The sequence below is a fragment of the Cervus canadensis genome, chromosome 21 (assembly GCF_019320065.1).
Source record: "Cervus canadensis isolate Bull #8, Minnesota chromosome 21, ASM1932006v1, whole genome shotgun sequence".
NCBI classification, from domain to species: Eukaryota; Metazoa; Chordata; class Mammalia; order Artiodactyla; family Cervidae; genus Cervus; species Cervus canadensis.
The window spans coordinates 23,842,757-23,868,913 of record NC_057406.1 but is presented as its reverse complement, the minus strand read 5'-3'; the positions used below and the strand labels follow the sequence as shown (position 1 = coordinate 23,868,913).

Genomic DNA, 26,157 nt, shown 5'->3' with positions numbered 1-26,157 from the left:
TACGTACATCTGTGATCCTACTTTTTAAACAAAAATTTGCTCTTAGCACTCAATTTTACATAACTGTGTTCAGTTTCTTAGTCCATTTCAAGCTCAAAAGAGTGTAAGAAAAGAAAACAAAAGCCTTCAATTCCTAACAAAATGTATTTCGGTGTTAAGAATATTACCTGTATTCACAGGGGTTTGAAAAGATGGCGGTGCGCTCTCACTTATATTCCTTTTGGACTCCAACATCTGTCTCACCGTGTTTGTATTTCTATGAAATATATACACACACAAATGGTCACTGGACATGCCATTCTAAGGGATATCTACTTATGCATACAGAAAGCAGTGGCCCATATGAACAAAGGGTAGCTAGACATGGATATTAATTTAAAGCACTAAACTGGAAGTGAATGCAGTGAAGCAAAGCTGGTAGGAAAACACTGGAATGCTGGGGTGTAGGGCATTAGGGAAGAGTCTTCCTTTTATATTCTATGTTCTCAATACTTTAACCTGAAAACCAAAAATGGGTCCGAATATCTGCACACATTAGTTTTTATCAACTCTGACCAAAGAATTTCTCAAATACTTAAGGTAATACTATTTAGCACAAGTGGTTAAAGAAATCTGCAATGACAAAAGAAAGCCTTATAAAAAACTAGCAAAATCAATATCCATAGGAGAACAATTACAGCTAAGCAAAAAGAAGCAAATATACTTAATTCAGTACACCAAATACTTATCTCTACAAAAATACATAGCATCACATTCTAAGATCTTTCTGCACAATAAAGAAAATCAGAACCTTGTTCTCTTAATGAAAAACTTGATAAATAGCCTGTTTACAATTCTCACCTGTAGGGCACACTGTTATTGCTGATGACATCAACTACAGACTTTCCTGGTGATACAGGTGGGTTTGGTGGGTTCTGGGGAGAAAAATACCAAGGTAAAATAAAGCCCAATTCACAAGGAATCTTTCAGACCTTTAAGTGCTTTGTTAATACGTTATCTGTTATTTCTATAGTACAAGATAAAATCTTACTAAGAAAAAAAAAATTAAACCTTGGCATTGGCACATAAAGCGCTTACACAAATTAGTATATTGTCACAACTACTTATCATATGAAAAGTGAATAATTCCTAGACCTCAGTTTTTATGAGTAAATAAAGAATGTAAAAATAGTTTACATGTTAAAAGTGTTCAGTAAGCATTAACAATATGAATCTAAAGAATAACTAGATACTCACTCAATAAACATCTAGTAAATGCCTACTATATATCCTGGCAGAGGAGGCACCAGATTACAAGCAGAAACTCAACAAACAAGGAAAATATGTTTATCCTCAGAAGTAATTAATTACCAATTAAGTGGTATCCTATGTCACAAATCAAAATTATTTTTATAATTTTTGTTTAAAAAATAACGACTTGTCACTATGTGACTTATAATTTCATAAAAAGATGCCCCAATTCTAAACTTCAGTACAAACTAATTTAAGCCTTTTTCCATCCTCCAAAACAGGAGTTGGGGAGGGAGGTGGGAGGGGGGGTCGGGATGGGGAATACAGGTAAATCCATGGCTGATTCATGTCAATGTATGGCAAAAACCACTATAATATTGTAAAGTAATTAGCCTCCAACTAATAAAAATAAATGAAAAAAAAAAAAGAAATAGAGTTGTAACATTTATATGCTAATTACCATTATTTGGGCCTCCATTATAATGCCACTATCATCATCTATTTCTTAAATTGAGAAAAATAAGTCCACTCAAGTCTTAATTAAATATAATACATATTGAACAAATGGTGATAATCACTTAGGATCACATCAAGCAGATGCCACTAATCACTCTTCTCAACAACAAATATATTTTGCTACTTTTTATAGGATAAAAGAACGATTTTATCCATGTAGAGGAGGAAAAAGATAAAGAATTAAGATAAACTGCTCTGACACAGAAACATCTGAAACATCTAGAAAAGCAAATGAAACTAACATTGTAGCATCATTGGGAAAAGTTTTAAAAAATTTTAGGGGAAAGAAGTGCATCTACTAATAAGCCTTTGAGTAATCAGTACACTTAAAACACTTAAAATGAAGGTAAACATTTCAGAGGGAAAAAATATAAAAGGAGGAGTATATGCATAATAAATAAGTATAAATAAGTCAAGAAATCTGTTGAGAGATTAGAGCACCTTAAATGAGAGTAAGCCCAAAAGAGATAAAATCATAGAAGGTAGGAAAGTCTGTTGCACTTAACCACCATATCCCACCTCCTTCCTTACACAGTGTGGTAAAATATAAAAGAAAAAGAAAAAAAATCCCAACAAGTGTCCTCTCCTTCAGGAAGAAACAGTGGAATTTGCAGATTTTGGGGGGACACTGATCAAAGTACTGGCTTCAGTCTCACCCAATTAGGAAGAAGCAGCACACATTGGGGGTCCTGGGGGGTATATGAGAAGAAAGGCAAACCTCTTGGTCCTAAACCAGAAAACTGGCAGTAATACAGAGAGACAACAGGGGTAACTCCAATATAATGGTTTGCTAAAGCAGCAGCAATTTGAAAGGCAGATACCAGGTGGGGGATGGGAAGATCCCAAATAGAACCAGACAAAACTCTGCAGATTAGAGATACATGCACAAACTCAAAGAAAATGCCATCTCTGAAAAAAGGTTTGAAAGGAGATCAGAGTTATCTAACTGGACCAACTAAAGGTTGGTCTTCATCTGTACAAAGATATTCCAAAAAGATGGGAAGTGTATTTTTTCAAATGCCTGATTTCAACAAAAGAGAAACATACAAAAACAAACAAACAAACACAGAAATATGGATCAATCTATGAAATTAATCTCCAGAAACTAATCTCAAAGAAACAGATCTAGGAACTACCCAACAAAGAATTCAAAATGACTATCATTAAGATGTTCAATGAGACAGAAAAGAACACAGAAAGAAAACTGAATGAAATTAGGAAAACAAAGCAAGAAGAAAATGAAACTTCAGATTAAAACCAACAGAAATTCTGGAGCTGAAGATTACAACAACTGAATTGAAATATTTACTAGAAGGGATAAAAACCAGACTGTATCAAGCAGAAAAAAGAATCAGCAAACCTAAACATAAATCATTTGAAATTACTGAGTTAAGAGAATCAAACAGAAAAAGTGAATGAAAAAAAGGTAAAGACAGACTAAGAGATTTATTAGACACCATCAAGTGGGCCAATATACAAATATGGGAGAACAAGAATGGAAAGAAAGAAAATAGGCAGAAAGCCTAATTAAGTAAAGGCCAAAATCTTCCCAAAGAAAGAAACCTGACAAATTCAAGAAGGTGAAAGACTTCCAACTCAGAGAGATCTACACTAAGAAACATTATAGTGGAGCTGTGAAAAGTCACAAAGATTGTAAAAGTATCAAGAGGAAAGAGACCCATCACATTTAAGGCTGCTCCCTTAAGATAATCAGTGCTTTTTTCTCAGAAGAAACCTAGCAGGCCACAAGGGAGTGGAATGATATATTCAAGTGCTAAAAGAAAAATACTGCCAAGCAAGAATATCATAACCAGCAACACTATCACTGCAAAAATGAAGTAAAATTAAGATTTCCACAGTAAATACAAGGCTGAGTGCATTTCACACCACTAAATCCACCATACAAGAAATGTTAAAAGGAGTCCTTCAAGTAGAAATGAAAGGACACTAGAGAGCAACCTGAAAGCAAAGGAAAATATAAAACTCTCTGGTAAAAGTAAATACAAAAATAAATACAGAATACTGCATTACTATAAAGTGCAAACAGAAATCACATCTAATTCTAGTACAGAATTTAGGTATGAAATATAATTGTAAATCTATGTTAACATACACACAATACAAAAAGATATAATGTGTGATGTCAACAAAATGGTGGGAAGAAAAAAGTGAGCTGAATTTATTTCCAGTTTAAAACAGTTGTAAACTTAAGAGACGTGCAAATCAAAACTACAATGAGAGATCATCTCACACCAGTCAGAATGGCCATCATTAAAAAAATCTATAGTATTATTAAAATGTCCATCCTACCCAAAGTGGTCAAAAGTTTCAATGCAATCTCAACCAAAATTCCTGTCATTTTTTGCAGAAATAGGAAAAAGCACCCTAAAATTCAAATGAAATCTCAAGAAACTCTGAATTGCCAAAACAATCTTAGAAAAGAACAAAGTTGAAAGCTTATACTTCCTAATCTTAAAACATGTTACAAAGCTACAGTAATGCAAACAGTATGGTGCTGGAATGCAGACAGACATGTAGAAATGTGAAACAGAATACTGACCCCAGAAATAAACTCTTCATGTATACACTCAAATGATGTTCTACAAGGGTGTAAAGGCTACACAATGGGGAAAGAACAGTCTTTTGACAAACTGTGTGAAAATTGGATATCCAAATGCAAAAGAATAAAGTCAGACCATTAAATCATATATAAGGTTTAATCCAAATGGATTAAAGAACTAAACATAAAACCTAAAACTATGAACTTCTTAGGAGAAAACACAGAGGAAAGCTTCAGGATAGTGGACTTGGCAACGATTTCTTGGATCAAAGCAAAGGTAACAAAAGCATTAACAAGACAAAGAAGATTACATCAAACTTAAAATCTTCTGCACATGAAAGGAAACAATCAACAGAGTGAAAAGGACACCTACGTAATGGCAGAGAATAACTATAAGTCATGTAACTGGTAAGGTGTTAATATCCAAAACATAAAAAGAACTCCTACATCTTAACAACTAAAAGATAAGTAACCAGATTTACGAATGGCCAAAGGACCTGAGTAAACATTTCTCCAAAGAAAATATGCAAAATGATTAATAAGCATGTGAAAAGACGCTCAACATCACTAATCAGAGAAATGCACATCAAAACCACAATGAGATAAGGCCTCACATCCATTAGGGTGGACACTATCACAAAAGAGGGGAAAAAAAAAGTGTTGCCAAAAATATACAGAAATTGGAACCCTTGTGCCATGCTGATGGGAATGTAAATGATGTGATTGCTCAGTTCCTCAGTGTTAACTTGTTCAGTCGTGCCCAACTCTTTGAAAGCCATGGACTACAGCCCACCAGGCTCCTCTGTCCATGGGATTTTCTGGCAAGAATACTGGAGTGGTTTGCCATTTCCTTCTCCAGGGGACCTTTCAGACCCAGGGATCAAAGTGGGGTCTCCAGCACTGCAGGCAGATTCTTTACAGACTGAGCTACCTGGGAAGCCCTAAATGTGACTTCAGCAGTGATGTGACTGCAAAAGAAAACTATATGGAGGCTCCTCAAAAAATAACAGAAATACCAAATGACCCAGCAATTTCACTTCTGGGTAGAAATATCCAAAACTTTGACCTCAAAGAGGTGTCTGCACACACCAATGTCATTGCAGCCTTATTCATAAGAGCCAGAAGTTGAAACCAGCCCAAATATGAATCAATAAATAAAAGGATAAAGAAAATGTGGTATATACATACAATGGCATATTAGCCTTAAAAAAGGAAATCCTGTCATATGCAATAACCCAGATGAACCTTGAGAACATAATGCTTTGTGAAATAAGATAAACAAAACAAATACTGTATGACTGCACTTAGGAGATATCTAGAGAAGTCAAAACCATGGAAACAAAGTAGAATGATCATTTCCAGGGGCTAAAGGGGAGGGGAAATGGTAGTTGTTCTATGGAGCTCTAGTTTTGCAAGATGAAAAATTCCTAGAGATATGTTACACAGCAATGTGAATACAGTTAACACTACTGAATTGCAGAATTTAAAATGGTAAATTCTAAGTTAAGTTTTTATCACAATTAAAATAAAAAGAATTTAGATTAAATCTAAAATTTGAGAATCAATTATAAGTCACTGATTTCCATAAAGGAGAGAAATATCTTGATATTTCTTTTATAGTAAAAAAAAAAATAGAAAGGATGAAAGTTAAAGATATCAGTCATAAAGCCATAAAATAGATTAAATATGAATATGGTCTTAATAGCAAACTGCTTATGAGGAATTACACAGTATTTGTCCTTCTTTCCATACTTATTGTAGCTCTTCAAGACAAACGTTATAGTGGAAACCATAAAGGAAATTAAAACATGGAAGAACAAAATCTTCTGACATTTCTCTAGAAATATCTCTCACAAGAAGAAAACAATAACAAGAATGAGTTAGAAAGATGTCTAAGTTTTGAAATTTAAAACTGGCCTTACAAACTAAAAAAAGTAACACAATTTTGAAAGACTGAACACTACCTTAACATTTTCTTCAAGTGCCACACACACTAATTGTTCAAATTAATCTTTTCCGATCTTTAGGAATTACACAGTATCTGTCCTTCTTTCCATACTTATTGTAGCTCTTCAAGACAAACGTTATAGTGGAAACCATAAAGGAAATTAAAACATGGAAGAACAAAATCTTCTGACATTTCTCTAGAAATATCTCTCACAAGAAGAAAACAATAACAAGAATGAGTTAGAAAGATGTCTAAGTTTTGAAATTTAAAACTGGCCTTACAAACTAAAAAAAGTAACACAATTTTGAAAGACTGAACACTACCTTAACATTTTCTTCAAGTGCCACACACACTAATTGTTCAAATTAATCTTTTCCGATCTTTACGAATTACACAGTATCTGTCCTTCTTTCCATACTTATTGTAGCTGTTCAAGACAAACGTTTCAGGGATCGTAATATTTTCATCTGTATATCTTAAGGTCTCTGCCTATCGCCTTTAACTCAATAAGTAAGACCTCGAAAACAGTTCTGATAACAAATGTGATATGCACAAACACTGGAAAAGTACAAGGTGGGCAGCACTACTTAGTTCAGACACAGGATGAAAAGAAAAAAATGGAACATCATATTGTAAAAAAACAAGGGAAAATTTTCAAACCCTTATGTTTGGTTCAGGCATAGCAAATAAAGGTTAAAAAAAGGTTTATACCATTTTTCTAACTGAAGAAATAGTTTTTATAGTGTGACCAAAAAAAAAACACTTTTTTTAAAGCTGAGAAACTAGATTAAAATCAGAAAAGCAACTACATCAGTGAAGAAGACCATAATAAAAAAATCTTTGGGTGTGGCCAAATGAGGATTTGATGATTAGCCTGTGTAAACAAACTGTCAGTTGCTCAAGAAAAGATAAATCAGAGCTTAAAAATTTAAACTCAAAGAATATAAAGATGAAGAACAGATTTGTAGCTGCCAGAATACAGGAGGTGAGGGTAGGGTATAAAGGCAAGGTTGAAACTAAAAGAGAAGCAGGAGGGAGTCCCTGTGTGCTAAGGGACTGTATCTTGAACTACGGTGGCAGGTTACATAAATCTATAATGAGATCAAACTGCAGAGAAACACAGATATACAGAATTAATTTATGTAAAAACTGAAGGAAACTGATAAAGTCTACAAAACTATTTGATAGAGCTGTACTAATTTCTTGGTTTTGATAATGTACTACAGGTATATATTTCACCAATGAGCGAGGCTGAGTGAAGGGTTCATAGGAGTCTATGTGTTATTGTTGCAATTTCTTGTGTATCTATCATTTCAAAATAAGTTGTTTTAAAAAGTCAAGTAAAGAAGATATGAAAATAATTCAAGACAGAAATATCTATAGGAATAATGACTACTACTGAAAAAAACTACTATTGGAAATTTCTATGTACCAGGCAATAAAGTTATCAAGACACAAAGAAATATAACTTGCTCAAATGAAAGAGGAGAAGAAATTCAACTAAAAACAATACTGCAACATACAATGCTATACTAAAAATCCATATTACAGAATAACTAAGGAAACAACAGAAAGCAAAGTGTGATTACAGACCACAGCTTGTGCTATGCTACGACACCTGGACTAAACTACATGGAGGAAGAAAGGAAGAGGAGAACTGGGCTACTTGAGGCCGTGTAATACTGAACTATTTTGCAGGACATACTACACTGGCAAGTACAGGCATACCTTGCTTTATTGCACTTCACAGATACTGCATTTTTTAAAAAATGAAGGTTTGTAGCAACACGCATCAAGCTTGGTACTATTTTTCCAATAGTATTTCCTCACTTAATGTCTCTGTGTTACATTTTGGTAATTCTTGTAATATTTCAAACTTCTTCATTACTATTATACTGCTATTTGTTGTTGCTTTAGTCACTAAGTTGTGTCTGACTCTCTGTGATCCCATGGTCTGTAGCCTACCAGGCTCCTCTGTCTATGTGCTATCTCAGGCAGGAATACTGCAGGGGATTGCCATTTCCTTCTTGACCCAGGGATCAAACCCGCATCTTCTGCACTGGCAGGTAGATTCTCTACCATGTAGCCACTAGGAAGACCCTACTATAGACTACAGCAAGCTGTGACCAGTGATCTCTGATGTTATTGCAATTATCTTATGTTTTGCATTTTTTAATTAAGGTATGTACATTAAAATGTATCTAAATGATTTTTCAGACATAATACCACTGCTCATTTAATAGATTATAGAATTAACATAACATTTATGTATTTTTTTCTTTAATGAAAAAATTTTTTTAACAAATTTGTGGCTTGCTTTATCGCAATAATTGCTTTACTACAGTGGTCTGGAACTGAACCCACAGTATCTCCAAGGTATGCCTGAGAGAAACATGGTAAGGCAAATCCCCAAAGTTTAATTTTAAAGATGGAGAGAAAATACAATTTCAAGAATGCCTTACATATACATATTATATGTACTGATGTTCGTATGAAAACAGTGAGGATTAGAAAGGGTTAATAACTAGTTCTAGAGCAGAAGTTCCAGAAACAACATGCAGGAAGTACACAGTATGAAAGAAAATTTCAGACTTCCTTCCTCCTTAGGTCAGCACCTCCTAAGATTACCACTTAAAGCTAAATATCAACTATGTAAGAATAGAAATTCTTACTTCTTGTCTTTTCTTAAGATCTTCTTTGGCTGCTCCAAAGCGTTTGGTTAACCTGGCTATCTTGGCCTAAAAAAAGCAAAAATGAGACAGAAATCAAATGGCATTATAGTATTAAAAAGGAACCTGTGCATACATAACAAGAAATCTATGGGTAATAGGATCCTCAGAAGACAGACAACAGCAAAGAAAATAAGATAAGTTGTTGTACAATCCTTGACTTCAAAACCCAAAGTAAATATGCTTAAGTTTTAGAGGATTGGATTTTTTCCTCCTTGCTCACAAACCAGCATATTTACGAATACATGTGCTTGCATTTCTTATTATTTAACATAGTTGGAACCACACTTAATTTTCTCACTGAGAATTATATATTAATAGTTAACATATCTATAAATCACAGAAGATCCCTAATCAATAGTACATATGAGTCTGGAATTTTCTAGGCCAGAACACTGGAGTGGGTAGACTTTTCCTTCTCCAGGGGATCTTCCCAACCCAGAAATTGAACCCAGATCTCCTGCATTGCAGGTGGATTCTTGACCAGCTGGGCCACAAGGGAAGTTACATCTACAGTACTCAAATATTTCTTTTCAAAAATTAACCTACTGGCAGATAAACAGCAGCAAGATCTTTTTTGACCCATCTCCTAGAGTAATGAAAAATAAATAAATAAACAAATGGGACTAATTAAACTTAAAATATTTTGCACAGCAAAGGAAACCATAAATAAGATGAAAAGACAACCCTCAGAATGGGAAAAAATATTCGCAAATGAAGCAACTGACAAAGGATTAATCTCCAAAACATAAAAACAGCTTATCCAGCTCAATATCAAAACAAAACAAAACAAAAAAAACAATCAAAAAATGGGCAGAGGACCTAAATAAACATTTCTCAAAAAAAGACATACAGATGGACAAAAAAACACATGAAAAGATGTTTAACATCACCAATTATTAGAGAAATACAAATCAAAACTACAATGAGATATCACCTCACATTGCTCAGAATGGTCATCAAAACAATCTACAGACAACAAACTCTGGAGAAGGTGTGGAGAAAAGGAAATACCCTTACACTCTTCGTGTGAATGTAAACTGATAGAGCCACTGTGGAGAATGGTATGTATCTGTGTGTAAGTCGTTTAGTCGTGTCCAACTCTTTGTGACCACATGGACTATAGAGTCCATGGAATTCTCCAGGCCAGAATACTGGAGTGTATAGCCTTTCTCTCCTCCAGGGGACCTTCCTAACCCAGGTCTCCCTAATTGCAGGTAGATTCTTTACCAGCAGAGCCACAAGGGAAGCCTGGAGAACAGCACAGAAGTTCCTTAGAAAAACTGAAAACAGAACTACCATATGACCCAGCAATCCCACTACTGGGCATATACTCAGAGAAAGCCATAATTCAAAAAGACACATTCATCCCAATGTTCAGTGCAGCACTATTTACATCAGCCAGGACATGGAAGCAACCTAAATGTCCATTGAGAGAGAAATGGATAAAGAAGATCTGGGACATATATACAACAGAGTATTACTCAGCCATAAAAATGAATGATATAATGCCATTTGAAGCAACATGGATGGACCTAGAGATTTTCATACTGAGTAAAGTCAGACAGAGGAGGAGAAATATTGTATGACATCTCTTACAAGCAGAATCCAAAAAAAAAATAATACAAATCAACATTTACAGAACAGAAACTGACTTACAGACTTAGAGAATGAACTTATGATTGCCAGAGGGAAGGGATATGGGAAAGGGTTAGTCAGGGAGTTTGGGACAGGCATGTATACACTGCTATTATTTAAAATGGATAACCAACAAGGAACTATATATAGCTATATATAGCACAAGGAACTCTGCTCAGTGTTATTTGACAATCTGGATGGGAGAAGCATTTGGGAGAGAATGATGTATGTATGTGTATACCTGAGTCCCTCTGCTGTCCACCTGAAACTATCACAACACTATTAATAAGTTATACTCCAACATAAAATAAAAAGTATTAAAAAAAGAAAAGAAATGCCTGAGATGGAAAACATTGGAAAAGAAGACACATGGCAGAAGGGGGCTTTAAAAGCTCTCACCCATCTCAGGAAATTAAGAAGACTATCTGAATGTTCAGGACAGAATGCAAGCTCAGAAGTGGCCTGAAAAGACCCTAAGCCGTCATCTCAGACTAGCCTTCAGAATCTATGCAAGCAGGAAGACAAGAATAAGGCAAGTGTGATAAAACAGGTTGTAAATGGCCTAAACTAAGTGTTGAAAGTGAAAGTGAAGTTGCTCAGTCATGTCTGACTCTTTGTGACCCCATGGACTGTAGCCTATGAGGCTCCTCAGTCCATGGAACTTTCCAGGCAAGAGTACTGGAGTGGGTTGCCATTTCCTTCTCCAGGGGATGTTCCCGAACCAGGGATCAAACCCGCGTCTCCCGCACTGTGGGCAGACACTTCACTGTCTGAGCCACCAGGGAAGCTGTGTTGAAAGAGTACCCCAATATAGTTAACCTGCAAAGACTTGGGAGAGTAATCTTTTTACTTTTTTAGGCTCCCAGCATGTAAGTGAAAGTTGCTCAGTCATGTCTGACTCTGCTACCCCATGGACTGTAGCCTGCCAGGGTCCTCTGTCCATGGAATTCTCCAGGCCAGAATACTGGAGTGAGCTGTTCCCTTCTTCAGGGGATCTTCCCAACCCAGGGACTGAACCCAGGTCTCCTGCATTGCAGGTGGATTCCTTACTGTCTAAGCATTTAAGGTAACTGTCAAAATATCAGCTGACCACTAAGCTAACAAAACATAGACTTCAGTGACCATACACAATAATGAATATATACTTTCCAAAAATTGTTTTAAAAACCCACTAATCAGGCAAACAACAACAAACAGCAATAGCAAACCCTGGAGAGAAGGGGAAAATCTGATTTTCTGAATTGTCACATTGCAATACTCAAAATATCCATTTAAACAGTAACAATGAACAAATTAGGACATATACAAGGAAATAAGAAAGTATGGTTTATTCACAGAAAGAAAAAAAATTAACAGAAATACAGCTCAGGCATAGGACTTACTAGACAAAGACTTTAAATAAATGTTTTAAATCTGTTCAAAGGGCTAAAGGATACCATTGAGAAAGAACTTGGAAAAAAAAAAAGGGAAAAAAGGTCTCACCAATAGAATATCAGTAAAGAGACAGATATTATATATTTTTTTAAAAGTATAAATTCTGCAGTTGAAAGTATAATAACTGAAATTAAGAAATTCACCAGAGAGATGGGAGGACAAGACTGTGAAAGAAAAGTTTTGTATACTTTTTTGTATAATAGGTATTAATTCAAGAGGTTAAGTTTAATCCCCAGAGTAATCACTAAGGAAAAAGTAAAAACTTTATAGAAAGAGAAAAATGAAGAGACTCAAAATGGTTCACTAGAAAAAAATCACAAAAGAAGGCAGTAATGTAGGAATTAAGGAACAAAAAAGGTGAAAGACAAGTAAAATGGTAGGACTAAGTCTTTCTTTATCAGTAACTAATTTAAATGTAAAGAGATGAAAAACTCTTCAATTAAAAGACAGAGATTAGCAAAGTGGATAATAAATCATGACCTAACTCTATGCTGCCTAAAAGACTTCATCAAAATGTAAAATTTCTGTGCATTAAAAGACATTATCAAGAGACGAAAGTGAAAAGAAAACTTACAGAGTGGGTGAAATAGTCATAAATCATGTACTTTAAAGTGTTCAATATCCAAAATATGTAAAGAGCTCTTACAGCTCAATGATAAAAAGGCAAAAACAAAAAATCCAGGAATAAAAATAACTTAAATTTTCTCTAAAGTAGATACACAGATGTTTAAACAACACATGAAAAGATGATGAACATCAGTAGCCATTAGGAAAACACAACCAAAATCACAATGAAATACCACTTCATATCCCTTAGGATATGATGATTATTTTTAAAAAAGACAGTAACAAGTGTTAACAAGGAAATGGAGAAATGGAGCCCTCAACATTGCTGGTGGGAATATAAAACAGGAAACAATTGACTGTTCTACAATCAATTAAACAAAAGAATTACCATATGACCCACAATTCCATGCCTAGGTATATGCCCAAAAGATTTGAAAACAAGTATTCAAACAAATACTTGTATACAAATGTTCACAGCAGCATTATTTTCAATATTCAAAAGGTGGAAAGAACTCAAATGCTCATCAAATGTTCATCAACTGAAGAATACATAAACAAAATATGTGTGTGTGTGTGTATACACAAGTTAACATCTTGAATTAATTCCTATTTATTTTCAACAGCATAGAAACATAAATATTACTTAGCAATGAAAAGGAATATAGTAGTGATACATACTGAACATGTATGAATCTGAAAAACATTATGCTATGAAAAAACAGGCCAGACACAAAAAGTCCCATATTGTATAACTCTGTTCATGTGAAATAACGCAGCAGAGGTAACTCAGTAGAGACAGAGAGCAGATTATGGTTCCCAAGGGCTAGAGGGAGAAGGAAATGAGAAGTGGCTATTTAGTGGGTACAAGGTTTTCTTCTGGATTGATGAAAATGTTCTGGAACTAGATAAAGATGATGATCATACAACAGTGTGAAGGTACCAAATGACACTGAACTGTAAACTTTAAAGTAATTGCTATCCAAATTTTACTTCCATAAAAATCTAAATATCAGAACAACAAAGAAAGAGATGGGAACTAAACTGGGCTGAGTCAAATGTAAATAAATGGCATGGTAAAGACAGATCATAAATGAATGGAAGCTACAATATGAAATCAAATGGCTGAAATAAAAATACTGTGAGTATTTTAACACTCTGCAGGGGGCTTTCCTGGTGGCTCAGTGGTAAAGAATCTGCCTGCCAAAACAAGAGGCACAGGTTTGATCCCTGGTCTGGAAAGATACGGCATATTGTGGAACAGCTAAGCCCATGCACGACAACTGCTGAGCCTGTGCTCAAGGGCCGGGGACCACAGCTGCTGAGTCCCTGTGCTGCAGTCACTAAGCCTGCACAGCCCGGAGTCCATGTTCAGTAACAAGGGAAGCCACCACAATGGGAGAGCAGCCTCCACTCGCCTCAACCAGAGAAAAGCCCACACAGCAGTGAAGACCCAACACAGCCAACAAATAAATAAAATTATTATTTTTTTAAATCTTAAAAAAAAAAATACTCTGTAGGACAGTGAAGCAACTGGTGGGATTAGGAAAAGTGGATCAAAAGCTAGGAGATCTAAATTACAAATCAGAAAATGAAGACAGGTTTAAACTGGTACACAACTGAGGAAACTGGACTACACAGAAGAGAATTAACAAGCAGCATTTTAGAAAGATGAACACAATGCTTGAGAAGAACCAGTAAAGACGTAAAAAGCAGTACCAAAGTGATCATGTAAAAGGCTGCTATTATAATCAAGGAGCTGGGTGATGATGGTCTTGTAGAAAGTTAAAAGATGTAAAAGACAGATTTTTACAAGAAATTTAAAAGTTTTAATTTGGCAACTCACTGTGTATATGTAAAGTGATACAGAGGAATCAGTTTCCAAGAACTGAAAAATTGTGAATAAAAGGAACAATGGGAAAATTTTTCTAAGAATTCAAAAATTTTGAGTAAGGAAAACAATGTGCAAACTCCACAACATGACTTATTTGTGGAGAAGATGATTGGTTTGATGTTGGAAAGATTTAAGATTCTAAGGCTACAAAGAAATATCCAAGTGCAAAGGTTTATTAAAAGTTAGAGACAGACTTGTATCTTAAAAATATGAGAGTTAAAATCTCAGGTTCTAAAAGCACAAAATCATAGATGCAGCCATGGGACTGATAACAAACCATGAATGAAATTATTCTCTTAAACCTTCCAACATCTTCAAGTTCTAATTCAACATTCTAAATAGTACTAGTAAAATAAAATGTAATGATTAGAAAATACTATCACTATGTAAGGATCCACTAAAGGTAAAAGACAGGAATAGTGTTGTCCTAAATGATGCATTATAAAATAACTACAATGACTTTATTATTAATAAAGTCTCACTTTAAATAAAATTTACAATACGAAATTAAAAAACTAAACTTGTTGGCTGAGATATACACTTCCTAAAATCGAAGTTGCTTGCAATTTGCTTTCAACTGCGCAACTTTATTTTCATGAACCACTTCTCCCTTGTTTGTAAATAAGGCTCTATAAATGGTTTTCAAGTCAGCATCTGAGACAATGCTCATATTTCAGACAACCTACCAAATAGAAACCACACATTCTCTTATGACAGAATGAATGTATTGATGAAATTTCCCAGCTTCTTAATCTTGAAATAAAATTAATTACTAAAGCCTGCTACCATGTGCTCATTTCAACTAATTAGAAGCTCAAGCTTCTAATTACATGTTAATATACAGATATATTCAATAAAAAATTAAAAACATTTATTCATAAACATAGATCAACAAACTAATGTCTTTAAAAATACAATTCACTGGAGGAAATAGATTAATATAAAAAAATCACAGCAAACATTATTCACTACTTAACAGCATTTTAGATGATGCCAGCTTTTCTTCATTGACTGAAGGGATACTGTAGATACACTGCTAAGATTACTTCTGAGGCTTGGCATGGGTTGATACATATCTCAAAAGTATGCTGAAGTCTGAACCCCAAGTATCAGAACACAAACTTATCTGGAAATAGGTAATTGTAGAGGTAATTACAGTTGACCCTTGAACAACATGGAGTTGAACTGCATGGGTCCAATTATACATGGAAATTTTTTTTCAATAAATATACTATTCATATTTTCATTTTACAGATCTTTAAATTGAGTGAGAGTCTGTGTTCAATTAGAGATCACCATAACTTAAATCAAAGGAACTAGGGTTTGAGTTCTGATTCTATCCGAACTGTTCCAGCTTACTGCTGTGGGTGAATCATTTATGAATTTCTTCATTTTCTGAGGCAGGTACCAGTACATAGATTTTCAACTGCAGGCAGTGGGGATAGCACCTCTAACCACTACACTGTCCAAAAGTCAACTATAGTTAAGATGAGGTCCTACTAGATAGTGTGGGTCCTAATCCAGGGTGACTAGTATCCCTAGAAAAGGGGGGAATTTGGAAGCAGACACACATACAGACACAGCACTATGTGAAGATGGAGCCAGAAATCACAATGATACTTCCACAAGACAAGAAATGCCCAAGACTGTCAGTAAACCATAGGAAGCTAGAGGAGACAAATGGAACAATTCTTTCTTACAGCCCTCAGAAAGAACCAATCCTGATGGCAGCTTGACCTTGGGCTTTTAGCCTCCAAAAACTATGAGACATTACATTTCTGTTTTGGAAGTCACCCAGTTAATGGTATTTTTTTTAATGGCAGCCTGAGCAAACGAATAGAGATTCTTTTTATTCCTAATACTTAGAAGTTAAATATACTTTATTGTCAACTTGGAAAACATATACCAGAAAGTAAGTTATGGAAAAAAAAAAAAGAAAGTTATGAAAATGATGACACGTAGATATGCAATTCACTGTACAAACCTGTAGTTCAGCAAGGACTGTTTTATGCCTCTTATTACACTCAATCTTTTCCACTCGTGTTTTCAATTCTGCCAGTGTCTTATCAAATACAGCACACTGCAGTGCACACAATTTTTCTTCCAGCAACCACTGTACAACCTAAAAATATATATTCCTTTGTTACAAAAAAGGAATTTCAAGCAAGCAGCAAACAGTAAATATTCTGAAGTACTAAGACAGTACTAATACATTAGCTAGTTTGTTTAAAAAAAAAAAAATACTGGCATCCATAACACAATGCTATCTGTTGAAATCCTCTACTTCTGCCTATATAATATCTACTGTAACAGAATAAAGTGTACTAAAAATGGAAAATTTCCAGAGGGTGAAATTTTTAAAACAATCTGAAATTGAAGTTTTAATATTCTCCTCCCATACCTTCTATTGTGATTTAAGGAAACAAGGTGAAGGACCAGATTTTAATATTTTCTAATCTGTTACAGATGATATTTTTATGAGACATTAAGAATCTCACTGCACTATGAAATTTACTCACAGTTTTTATATTTATCTCATTATGGACCCATAAAGAGGACACATGGTGCGTATCCATGGACCACACTCGAGTAGCACTTTCCTAGAGGAGTAAACCCTCAGTATACACAGATGTTTTCAAAATCCTTTCACATAGCTATCTTCATATTTCTAATAGCTCTAAAAGAAAGACTAAACTGGCACTATTATCACCATATGATAAAAAGATCTGAGAGAAAAAAAGCCACTTTTTTACCGTCTCTCTGTTCCTTTCTCTAATGGGGATATATACACTTTGAGTAGAAGAACACTGGCCTAGATTATTTATAATTTCACCATTAAATCTGTAAGGCTTTGAAAAATTAATTTCACCCAAGCCTTCTATTCTTCTCTTAAAAAAAGATTTGTCAACATTCATGAACACATTTTGAAAAATATATTAAATACTTTATATTTTCATTATTTCTATCTCTAGTCTAATACATATAGTGAGAAGTTTCCAAAGCCTGTACTTTAAATATTCCTTTTCCCTAGTCCTTCCAGAGCATTGCTCACACCATTTTTAATACTAAGCCTAAAATATGTAACAAAAATCTTAAAACGCAAGGACTTACAGCCATGAAACCAGCTTATGAAAAAAGTTATAAAAGCTAAAATGTTAACATATGAGACTCTAATGTTCCTACTAGAATGAAGTTGAGTGTAGAAGGGAAAAAAAAGCTGAAAACTGATACTCAGTTTTGTATAAAGCAAATAAGAAGTCATAATTTCTCTCCCATTTTGATGATTATTATTGTATCTTTAGAAAAACAAAAATGATTTAACTTCAAAAGGGTCACAAGGAATTTTAGAATTAAACTAAGAGTAATAAACCCAACCACTTTCATGTTCTTTGTTTCTATGAGAAATCTGAATATATCAATAAAATACAGACTAAAGTCAAAAAATCTAGAAGAATAATGATGGTGAAGCCTTTTATTTAATATGGTTTTAACTTATAATCTCTAACACCTTTTGTAGCTTCTGGTTTATATCTCCCTTGGCTGTAATCTTTACTTGAAATTCTGCCTCATATTCCTCTTCCAAATATCGACGGCGTTTGGACTGTATATTGTCCATGTCCTCTGACTTAGAACGTTTTCTTCTAAAGAATTCACCTGAGAAGAAAAAGTAGGTGCTTTTATTAAACACCAATCAAATACTTTTATTATAGATAGGCTGTACTGCTTATTTTCCATCCTCAGGAAAATAATATTTCTATCTAAAAAACAGCATTCTCAATCATTTGCTTTTGTGATCAGAAAAGTTAGTAGATAGCTTTTAGCTTTAAACTTGAAATAATTTTCAATATGCTAAATAAGAACTTCCTAATGGCTAAACAAGCAAGTGGACGAACAACATGAACAAAGAACATTCTTTCCTCAAAATCTTCGTATTAAGATGGAAGATGAACTAACAATATGAGATCATCTTAAATTCATTTTTAATAAATTCTATACTACAATATGAATTCTGACAAAATACAGCATTCATTCACAAGTCACAGATTTCTCAGTATTCATTCTCACATTACATACTTCTACAAGTGTGCATAGCTTTAATTATTTAATTCTATCTCCTCAGTAAAACTTCTTCCTCACTAAATTTAGGAAAAATTCTTCCTTAATCATTAGCCTTAGGAAAATAACATGTCAACAGTTATTCTTAACATATCTTAATAAATTGCAAATATTTATTGATAAAAATAATAAAATTAATGTTATTATGAAAGTAATTTGGTAAATAATAAATATTCAAAGACCTTCACTTTTAAATACTGACAACACTCATGAGATCATAAGCAAGTTTTATCTGGTTTCTTTCTGAATATGTAAGAAGGAAAATATTAAAATCTCCACACTTAAAGAAAAATGGCCATATGTGACCATAAATCTTCCTCTCTACCTCACCCTATATCCCTATCTATGTGCCTGATTCCAATTCTATTCCACAACTTCTCTTGTATTACAACTTACACATGCACAAATGGAGAGGAGTAAGACAGAGAGTTACAGAATACCGATTTCTTGACTTCTGGTCCAGTGATCTTTCCATAAACCTAATGACATTCAATAACATTGCTTTCCCCTTCCCATAAAGCTTAAGAGCTTTAAATAAACGGAGATACATACTTCCATTAGCCAGTATCACCTCAGACAAAATTCCTATAGGACCATGCTCTAAAAGAAAATCTAAAACAACTTCTCTCAAGATATTCAGATAGTACCTTACTAAATAAACAGTAAGCTTAAATCTTTCTTATGGAACAATGGAAAGAATAACAATAAAGCACATGAAATAATTAACACCTTCAAAGATAGTTAACCATCAAGAAAATTATTTTACTGTGGCTTACTTAAACTGAAAAATTTTACAATCATTTCATGGACAAAAGAGTATTTTCTACAGCCTTAAAAGCAGAAACAATTTTTAAAACAATTTCAGGTTTGCTTATACATGCTTACTTTTCTCAGAAGGTCTTTCATCTTCACGTATTACTTGCTCTTCCTCCTCAGGTTTGCTGTCCTTTTCATTGCTTTCTACTTCTTCTGTAACAAAAATAGAAAAGGAAAATTTCTTCCATTATAATTTGTCAACAGTTCATAATAATCTACATTTTTGGTGTAATTATCCAGCTAATATTTCATGAAATCAGTCTCAAAATGTAAAATATTGGGAATAAAAAAAGGAGCATGAACTGGTGGAAATCAATGACCAAGTCTAGCTTTAAAAGTTCTTGCAAGTTCATAATAAACTCTTAATATGAAAAAAAAATAATATCGATTTTAAAAAATATCTTAATAATTTATTGTCATCAATAGATGTGAAAACAACTACTATAATGCATTCAGACTCCTTTATATTCAGTTATTAAAACTAAAACATTAGTTGTGACTAATTACCAAAAAAATACAAAAAAAATTACAAATTACTGACAAACTCAAAACACCTAATATTTTTGACCAGATAGGCTGAATCATTATTTTAATGGTTATGGATAGGTAAAATCTATCCTAAGGATAAAAAAAGTTTTACTAAAAAGTAATAGCTACTTCAATACCAGTGCCAACAACTAACTTAGCTAGGTGCTTAACATACATTACTTCTTATCTTCCAAATAATCCTGCAGTCCATGGGGTCGCTAAGAGTCGGACACGACTGAGCAACTTCACTTTCACTTTTTACTTTCATGCATTGGAGAAGGAAATGGCAACCCACTCCAGTGTTCTTGCCTGGAGAATCCCAGGGATGGGGGAGCCTGGTAGGCTGCCGTCTATGGGGTCATACAGAGTTAGACACGACTGAAGTGACTTAGCATAAACAGTATTTTTGCCATCATGTAGATAAGGACAGTAACATTCAGAAAGGTTAAGGAATTTTCAGGCTTCCCAGGTGGTACTAGTGGTAAAGAACTCGCCTGCCAATGCAGGAGAGTAAGACATGCAGGTTCAATCCCTGGGTCAGGAAGATCCCCTGGAGGAGGGCATGGCAGCCCACTCCAGTATTCTTGCCTGGAGAATCCCATGGACAGAGGAGCCTGGTTGGCTTCACAAAGAATAGAACATGACTGAAGCAATGTAGCACAAGTAATTTTCACAACAGGCATATAAAAGCTAACAATTAAAGAATGCAACCAAAAAATATTTATAAAGATATCTATACAACTGCATTGTTATAACAAAGAAAACTCCAGAGGCACCAGAAATGGTCTTTGGTCAATCAATTTATAGCTCCTCAACTAACTTAATCATTAAGGGGAGAAGAACAAATCACTAATATATTTGGATTCTATTTTCCTCCCTTATATCCTTTAGCTTCAATAAAACATGTCATATTTCATCATATACTGCAACCAAAATTAAATAAACAACCATGTGCATATAGCACTATATAAAGATTCTGATAAGGCATTTCTGCTTCAAATACCAGGATTTTAGTTTCAACAGCCCTGAGTAGCGTGTGTGTGTTAGTCACTCAGTCGTGTCTGACTCTTTGTGACCCCAGGGACTATAGCCCACCAGGCTCCTTTGTCCATGGAATTCTCCAGGCAAGAATACTAAGTAGAAGCTGAGGTTAAAAAAAAAAAGAATTTTTAGGTGAAAACAGGCAAAGATGAGGATCACTGATGAACCTATTACAATATTTTTCACACTAAGATATTAAAACAATTACTCTGCAAAACGTGACAGCAGTAAACAGAACAAGAATGTTAACACAGTACATACAAAGATTACTGAGACTATTTTTAAACTTTAAAATAAATGAGTATTAGAAAATTAACTTCCCATTTACCACCCTATGCTCATGAGAAATGTTTTTAAGGTCTCATCCCTCAACCTCAGTTCAATGAAATGAAAGTTTGTTTTGCTCCCTTGTAGACTGCACACTCATTACAAAGCATTTACTATATTTACTTTTCCAAAGGACAAAATTAGCCTTGTAACTTCATTCAATCAGAAAACAGCCGAGCAAACTGGCCTGGTTTGGTCCGCCTCTCTTATGTGTATGTTACTCTCCCTCTCTTCTGAGAGAGATGTCAAGCTGAGCTTGTGATTCCTTCATTTTATTCAAAAAACTCCTCTTATCATCCAATTCCATTTTCCAGATATGTTCAGAAGATGTGACTGTATTCTCATACTTAAAACACTTATTAGGACTTAAAAATAGACAGAGAGAATTAAAATTTAGGCTCGAGTTTGACTTAATAAAGAACTAAAAATAGACAAAGAATTAAAATTTAGGCTCGAGTTTTACTTAGTAAAGAACTTAATAAAGAACAAAGAGAATTAAAATTTAGGCTCGAGTTTGACTTAATAAAGAACTTGGGATTACAAAAATGGTATTAACAGAATCTACAGAAAGGAGTAAGGCCCTATCTTTCTTTAATTGTTGTTGTTGTTGTTGTTCACAAAGCCTATACAGAATCTAAGTGAACTTTCATCAACTCAGAATAATAATCAAAAGCCTATGTACACAGACAGATTTATATATAACTTAGAGTAGTTTCTGGGATTCCTAAAACTTATCCAAATACTTAGCATAAGACTGTTTTTTTTTTTTTTTTGTAGAAGCTGTCCTCATCCACAGTTTCTGCTGTAATTCCTCCCCATCTTGAGTACAACCTCATATATTGGCATGCTTTCCTATGCAGTTCTATCTGTGGTATTCTTTCCTTTCAACCAGATGAGGCAGTAAAATCCCTAAGAGCAGGTACCAAACCTTGTAATTTTGGTAATCCTAAAAACTTTGGGAAAGAGCTGAAACAAATGTTCCTGATCACAGTTATCTTTAATATAATTCCACTAAATTAAGGTAGAAAAACTGTGTTGTAGAGGATGAGAAGACAGAATTTACATCAGGGGTTAGTCCCCCACTTTCAGAATTACATGGAATAGAACTTTATTCCAAAAAAATAAGGACAAAACACTGCCCTGGGTCAGGGTTGACAAACATTTTCTGTAAATGGCCAAAACATAAGTATTTTCAATCCTGTGGGCTCTATGGTCTCTGACACAACTGCTCGATTCTGTACTTATGATGGGAACTACTGATAAAAAATATGTAGTACATAAACAAATAGATGTGGCTATGTTCCAACAGAACTTTATTGACCAAAACAGTTAGGGCTTATCAGTCATAGTCTGCCAATTCCCCGCCTTAGATTAATGACTATGAGAAACACTTCAAACAAAAAGTTCCTACAGACTAACTAAAGATAATATGATCCACACACACACACACAAAAAAAAAATGGGCAAAGAAGATAAACAAGCAATTTATAGATACTAGGAACATAAATAGCCAATGTAAATGTCAACCTCACAAGACATATTAAATGTCAGAAAAATGTGCCATTACTGGTAATATGTCTTTTCCAGAACATTTTTAAAGGCTTTATTTAACTAATACAAATTTCCAAACAATATATCTTCCACAGTAAGTTTTTGTGCTCCCTTTTAAAGCAAAAGTGGGGGGCAAAGTTACATTTTATTATCTTCAATTCTCCCATTCTCTCTGAAAGTCAACTTCAAATAGGCTTTCAACGCCACTGCCCCTTGTCAACGTAACAAATGATCTCCAGGTCATTAAATACTCTCTTCCACCTTAACTGAACAAACAGCAGCATTTGATACATAAACAGAGCTAGTTATTCCTTCCTTCTCAGAACATTCTTTACTTGACTTACTAAGACAACAAAATCTCCTAATTTTCTTTCTAGCTGAAGCTCCTTCTTGGTACTCTTTGCTGGTTCTTCCTCATCTCATCAATCTCTAATCACTGGACTACAAACAGCTCAGTTCTTGGACCTCCTCTCACGCACTTATACTCACTCTGAGATGATTTCAGCTCTCACTCGACATCAACTAATGTCTATATGGTTATATAGACATTATCTATGTGTGCATGCTTAGTCATGTCCAAATCTCTGAGACCCCAGGAAGTGCAGTCCGCCATGCTCCACTGTCCATGGAATTTTCCAATCAAGAATACTGAAGTGGGTTGCCATTTCCTACGCCAGCTATATATGGTAATCTATCTACTCCTAATTATTCCTAGACAGTCCAAGCCTCTGCCCTAAAATCCAGATATATATCTAACATGGGCAACAACAGCCATCTGAAGCTGATCTTCCTCTCACATTTCCCTTTCCAAAATTTGTTTTATATTTGATCTTCCTCAACTTCTTGATAGAAAAATCTGCAACTTCCACACCAATGTATAGAAATACAAGGTTCCATAAAGAAAATCCAAATAGGTAAGACAGTTGAATATTAATGGGCTGAGATAATAAAGAATTTTAGCTGAACACAGTAAACAGTGAAAACAAATTACCAATAATTTTAATTGTCTAAACCATGGCAATTCTATCACTTTCCCTAAAGCAAAATTAGACAGAAACCTTAAATTCTATTCCCATGCAATTATCCTGATTAGCATTTATGATCACTTAATTTATCTCATAAATAAATTAGGATGAGATTAATTTATAAATAAATTAAATGAAGATGAGATGGTGGATGGCATCACCAACTCAATGGACCTGAGTTTGAGTAAGCTCCGGGAGTTGGTGAGGGACAGGGAAGCCTGGTTTGCTGCAGTCCATGGGGTTGCAAAGAGTCGGACATGACTGACTGACTGAACTGAACTGAATTTATCTTAAGGATTCAATGAAAAGGGGAAAACAAATCAATCAGATATTTTTAAAATTTGAAGTAATATCTGGAAGGAAATTCTGTCAGAACTTAGTATAAAATCTTATTTACTCTAAAACAGATTATTCTCCTCAAAAATATTAAGAAATAACAATATTTAAAGAATTTTAAAAAGCCAAGTAGTCAGAAGAGCTCTCCCTTTCATTTCTCCATAAGAAACAGAATGACAATGGCAAAAATGGAGGAAAAATCTAAGAATGCAGTAGCTTTAAAACTAAGGAGAACCTCAAGAGGGAGGGATTATTATTAAGAGATCATTTAAGTATGAGAATAAAATAAGCATTGAAACAAGTATACTATCAAGGGTGAAACAGATCACCAGCCCAGGCTGGATGCATGAGACAAGTGCTCAGGGCTGGTGCACTGGGAAGATCCAGAGGGATGGGATGCAGAGGGAGGCGGGAGGGGGGATCGGGATGGGGAACACATGTAAATCCATGGCTGATTCATGTCAATATATGGCAAAATCCACTACAATACTGTAAAGTAATTAGCTTCCAATGAATAAAAATGGAAAAAATAATAATAAAAAAAATTAAAATAAAAAAAAAAAGGATGCCCCTGGATTTAACAACAGGAGCATCAGTGTCACTCCACTGAGAACAATTAGGTAGGAGGCTGACAACGTGGAAATCACAATTCAATTAAGTGAGAGAGTAAACAGGAAGAGATGAAACTGTGCCAGCTTTGTTAACATAACTTAAAGAGTGGCACTGAAAGACAGGAAAGATGAACAGCAGCGAGAGGAGAGCACAGTGTGGAAAATACATGAAAGATACAACTAACGTGCACACCTCCTCTAGTGCTGCTGTAATGTTCCCAGAGAGAAACCTTTCTCTTCCTAGCCTTTTTACACAGACTATGATTTTAAACATTTAATATCAGTTATTACACAGCAGGAGTAGCTGCAATCATTTGTTAGGTTTTCCTATCTTTGTAAACCTGAAATAGCTTTTCTATTTGTTTCCTGATATCATTCATTATCTTTTATTGATGCTAATACACATCGTAACTGCTACATTTAAAACAAATTTGCTAAAGAAGTGTCTGAAATAGTAAGAGTTCTATGTTTTCCTACTAGTACAGTACATAAGCATTAGTACTTAGCGGGAAAAGCCAGATTTACAATTCTGTGTTCTGAAAATACTAAAAATTAGTCAAGAATAAAGAATCTGAAGAAAGTAATAATACCTCGACAGATGAACAGCAACAAATATGACATGAAACAGATTCTACCACCACATAAAAAGAACAAAGAACAGTTAAGAAGCTATACTTTAATCTACAATAACAAAATTTCCTTTGGAACCAGGGACAGAAAATAAAAGTTCAGTTACCAGCTAAGAAATTAAATCGATTACTAAACTTACTCTGTTAACAGCATACAACCAAATAAAAGTCTAAAAGTAAGTAACCAAAAATAAACCCAACTCTGAATTTTCAAAGTATGCAATAGGGGTAGCTTAATATTCATCTTGCTGCATTTAACAGCACTGTGTGGGAGGGATGGTCTCCAATATCCTAGATTCTGGAATAAAAGTAAAACGTATAAACCCATTAAAGCTTCAATTTGCTCTAACTTTCTTATATTCACTACCAAAAGATATTTTTAATACTACTCTCTCTATACTTACTGAGAAATGAGTGAAGTTCACCCTAAACACTGTTACTTATTATCTTTCCAAAATGTAAATTTGATCATGTTATTCTCCTCTCCTTGAACTCATTCAATGGTTCCCCAGTGCTAGTATGTTTCAGCATTATAAGCAAGGTCCTCCATGACACACTTTTTTTTACATTACTTAAAATATTCTTATATTTCTTACATTACGAATTACTTACTTAATTCCACAAACATTGACTGAGCACTAACTGTGACCCAAGCATTATTTTG

The 26,157-nt window shown here is 34.3% G+C and overlaps 1 protein-coding gene across 4 annotated transcripts in view; it reads right to left on the bottom strand.

The window, feature by feature from the left end:
• Positions 1–26,157, bottom strand: part of LOC122423947 (activating transcription factor 7 interacting protein) — a 108,882-nt gene that overhangs the window by 29,480 nt on the left and 53,245 nt on the right. For 3 of the 4 annotated variants that reach the window (XM_043441505.1, XM_043441504.1, XM_043441506.1), the window contains exons 3-8: positions 19,515–19,595; positions 18,022–18,167; positions 16,498–16,635; positions 8,927–8,992; positions 841–914; positions 168–256 (exon numbers count right to left, since the gene is read on the bottom strand). In XM_043441505.1, the coding sequence (XP_043297440.1) occupies positions 168–256; positions 841–914; positions 8,927–8,992; positions 16,498–16,635; positions 18,022–18,167; positions 19,515–19,595 (594 nt within the window). The remainder of the gene's footprint in view (positions 1–167; positions 257–840; positions 915–8,926; positions 8,993–16,497; positions 16,636–18,021; positions 18,168–19,514; positions 19,596–26,157) is intronic. The other variant, XM_043441503.1, reaches the window with a different exon arrangement.